Here is a 3,453-nt window from a genome sequence, read left to right as displayed (position 1 = left end):
GACGACAGGCATGAAAGCCTCTCCAGCAGGGACCAGCAGAGAGCAGGAACAAGTCCTGAGTGGAAGAGCTCTCCTAAAAGGACAGTTTGAAGCCAAGACAAAAGACATGGTAGATCACACACAAATCTTTTGGAAGCCAGGAAGGAAGCATCTTTGGAGAGCCTGCAGCCTTTCTGGCCTCCCAGCATCACATGAGCCCACTGCACCCAGCCTAGAGTGCAGGTTGTGCAGCTCCCACCCGGACTTCAAAGCTACTGAGCAGCAAAGGAAACGTTCAAAAAACCCCACCCTCCTCCCCCCAGTCAAGTTCTCCTCCTGGTGCATTGCACAGCCACAAGCAGAAGCTTCCACTTTGGAGCTCAGAGGGATTTCTGGCATCTGCCCCTCTCCTTGATGCTGCTTGGATTACACTGGCTCAAACGAGTTACAAAAACACTGACTGCTGGCTGCAGCAACTGCTTTCTGCAGCTTCTTAACACTGCTCACACTTCCCCGAGCTGCACCAAGCAGCTGGGCACAGGCTCATCAACATGTTTTGGAATTAACACTGCAGGGGCAGGGAGGGGGGAATCTCCTAGAAAGATCTGTCATTTTTCTCTCTTACTATTCTCTTTGGTCCCGTTTCCTGCATGGAAGAAATGCCCTGGCGTTTCAGGTACTCTTCAATCTTCTCCTCATCCATAGAATCCACGGGGATGCTCCTCCACAGCTTCTGAAATTCTGAAACATCAATCAAACCCTTGTTTTATATCTCAAGGAACAAATCCTGGGCAAAAAGGGAAAGAAAACAGGGTTGATCTCAAACACTGAAACGGGGATACAGCGATCGCCGCCAGCAGGAGCCCAATCAGCTTTATGCTCCAAATGCTGGGTCTGCTTCCAAGAAACACCCAACAAAACCCCCTCTACACTTCATGGGAAACGATGGGCTGATTCTCATCTGTGCTTAGTGCACCCCAGCAGCAGGAGCACCCCACAGGCAACGTGTGCTTTTCATGTTCATTTGCTAGGGAGCCCCTCTTTGCCAGGCACCTCTACGGCTGCGCAGCCCGTCGACGTGTTTTCATACGTTCAAAAAGATCCTGGTGGAGGGTAAGAACTAACCAATAAATGGCAACTTCATTTACACATCTTCAGCTGCCACTGCCTTGGGAGACTCGTCTTCTCACAGCCCAATTTACTGAAGAATCAAGACATTTGCTTCAGTGGGTTGAAGCTCTTTTATCGCTGGAATAGAACGCGTACTGTGCTGTGCGGATAATAAATGACTACAGTTCTTCTGGTGTTAAAAAAAGGAGATACCTTAAAAGCCACAGCAGCAGGAAAAAAAAACAACAAAGAAGGCAGTAAGTCTTAATTAGAGCAGCTGCCATCTGCCTGCACACTTTCTGCCTCATGTCAAGGTTTCACAGAGCCTCTGGAATGCCTTCCCCAGGCAGCGGCTGGTACGATCCCACCTCCCTTCATTCCCCAGGCAGTAAGTTGCATACAGCCTGTCAGCAGGTTTGCCTAACAAACTATAAATAAACCACGAGGCACACGTAGCAACACCAGACTCAATTCTCCCCTTTCTTTCCAGAGAAATTTAGTATGTAGTTGTCAAAGCAGCCACGGCTTCGGCACGTCTGAGGAGCCGGCGACGAGATGCTGTGCAGCGAAACAGCACCGTGCAAAAGCAGCAGGTGAGAGACTTGGTTCCTGCTCTTGGACCAGTTCCCTTCCTGATGCACCTTGCTCAGCTCTGGGTGCACATGCTTTAAGTCTCAGGTCTTTCTTGTCTTCCCACCACCAACGGGAAGGGGCTGTTGGAGCTTTCCAGGCAATGCAAGGACGGGATTTCGCCAGCGAAGAACAAAAATGTTCATTTTTGGGAACAGCACGTTTGGGAAGAGCACCAAAGCCTGGTGAAACACCACTTTTGGTTCCCCCTGAGCTGGTGCTCAGCCTGTTTCTCTCTCATGCAGGCTACACAGCACAGCAGGATGCTGGTGACTGCAGCTTGCAGGTAACTGCGCAAAGCCTGATGCTGCCAGTCCAGACATTCTCCTTCTGCTCACCCATTTTGAGGGGGATTCCAGGCTTCTGGCATCCCAGATGCCTCCTATCAGAGATCATCCCTCCCCTAATCCCCCTGTGGCAGGTGGAGAAGGTCGTGTTGTGATCAAAGCTGAACATGCAGGAGAGAGATTGCTCAGGATGAGCACTGGGATGAAGTGTCACCAGCCTGCTGCATCCTCCAGGCTGAGCAGAACATGCTCCTTCAAGCCATCTCCTTCCTCTCCATGCTCCATCCCTGCCCTCAAGCTGGATTCAGCTGGACACCAAGACCTGGTAGTGCTTGGAAAAGAGGGCTCAGATGATGGGGGTGCAAATGCAGGATCACATCTGCAATTATCCTACTCAAACCAGGGGGTTCCTGCAGGTGGCACGTGAAGAGGAGGCTGCACATCGATGTGTGGCTGCTCAGCAGGTCCTGGTTGGAGAGACCTGCAGGTCGTGTTGTGCTCAACTGCCTTTGGCCCTGCATGGATGGCTCCTGTGGGAGCTGAAGAGATGCAGGTCACTCCTCCAAAAGCCACAACAGGCACCTGCTCACGAGGCACTGGCAGATGACTCTCAGTTTTTACATGACAGTGGGATTTTATGTAGAATGTCCAGCTGCAAACACAGATCATCATCATCATCCTCATCAAATCATTGAATGGAAATGATGTGTCTCCTTATTCAAGTTCATGATACATGGACAAACATTCCCCAGTATGAAAAAAAAAAAAACCCAGGTGGTGGGTAGGTCCTTAAGGTTAAACTGCTCTGCATTCTTCTGGGGAACAGAAGTGAAAAATTAAACACTAGAAAATAAATGGTCAGCTCTTCAAGGATCAACATGCAGGCAAGGGCAGAGCTCAGTTAATGTCTAACCTCAGCATTCCTTGTAATGCAGCAGTGACAGCATCACTAGGGCTTCAAGATCCTCCTTTTCAACTTGGCCAAGAGAGAGGAAAGCAACAGTCACCCAGGATCCAAACCACAAAGCTCAAATGGACTTTCCATGCAGGTTATTGGATGCACTAATTGGTCCCACCAGTCACTACCCAGTATTCTGTGACTCTAAAAATCCCTTCCTAACCCAGGCTGCTTCCAGCACTGCTTGTACCTGCAGAAGAACCCCCTGCCCATGCTGAAGCCCCACGTAGGGCATTAGCCCTTACTGCCTAGAAAAGTGGGAGTCAGAGCAACACAGTCCCCTCTAGAAATGCTTCTACTTCCAGCACTGGTTTAGAACTGAACAGGCAGGATCAAGGTGGAGAATCATGGAATGGTTTGGGTTGGAAAGGACCTCAAAGATCATCCAGTCCCAACCCCCTGCATGGGCAGGGACACCTCCCACCAGCCCAGGCTGCTCCAAGCCCCATCCAACCTGCCCTTCAACACTGCCCGAGATGGGGCAGCCAC

General features: G+C 50.5%; 1 protein-coding gene across 1 annotated transcript in view; it reads right to left on the bottom strand.

Annotated features, from left to right (window-relative positions):
* The window catches only part of GTF2E2 (general transcription factor IIE, polypeptide 2, beta 34kDa), a 25,626-nt gene that overhangs the window by 924 nt on the left and 21,249 nt on the right, over positions 1 to 3,453 (bottom strand). The window contains exon 6 of the mRNA XM_009999759.1: positions 605 to 720. Coding sequence (XP_009998061.1) covers positions 605 to 720 — 116 coding nt within the window. The remainder of the gene's footprint in view (positions 1 to 604; positions 721 to 3,453) is intronic.

The sequence above is a fragment of the Chaetura pelagica genome, unplaced genomic scaffold, assembly GCF_000747805.2.
Source record: "Chaetura pelagica isolate M959 unplaced genomic scaffold, ChaPel_1.0 scaffold1366, whole genome shotgun sequence".
NCBI classification, from domain to species: domain Eukaryota; kingdom Metazoa; phylum Chordata; class Aves; order Apodiformes; family Apodidae; genus Chaetura; species Chaetura pelagica.
The sequence above is the reverse complement of the archived record's forward strand: the minus strand, read 5'-3'. Positions and strand labels throughout refer to the sequence as shown.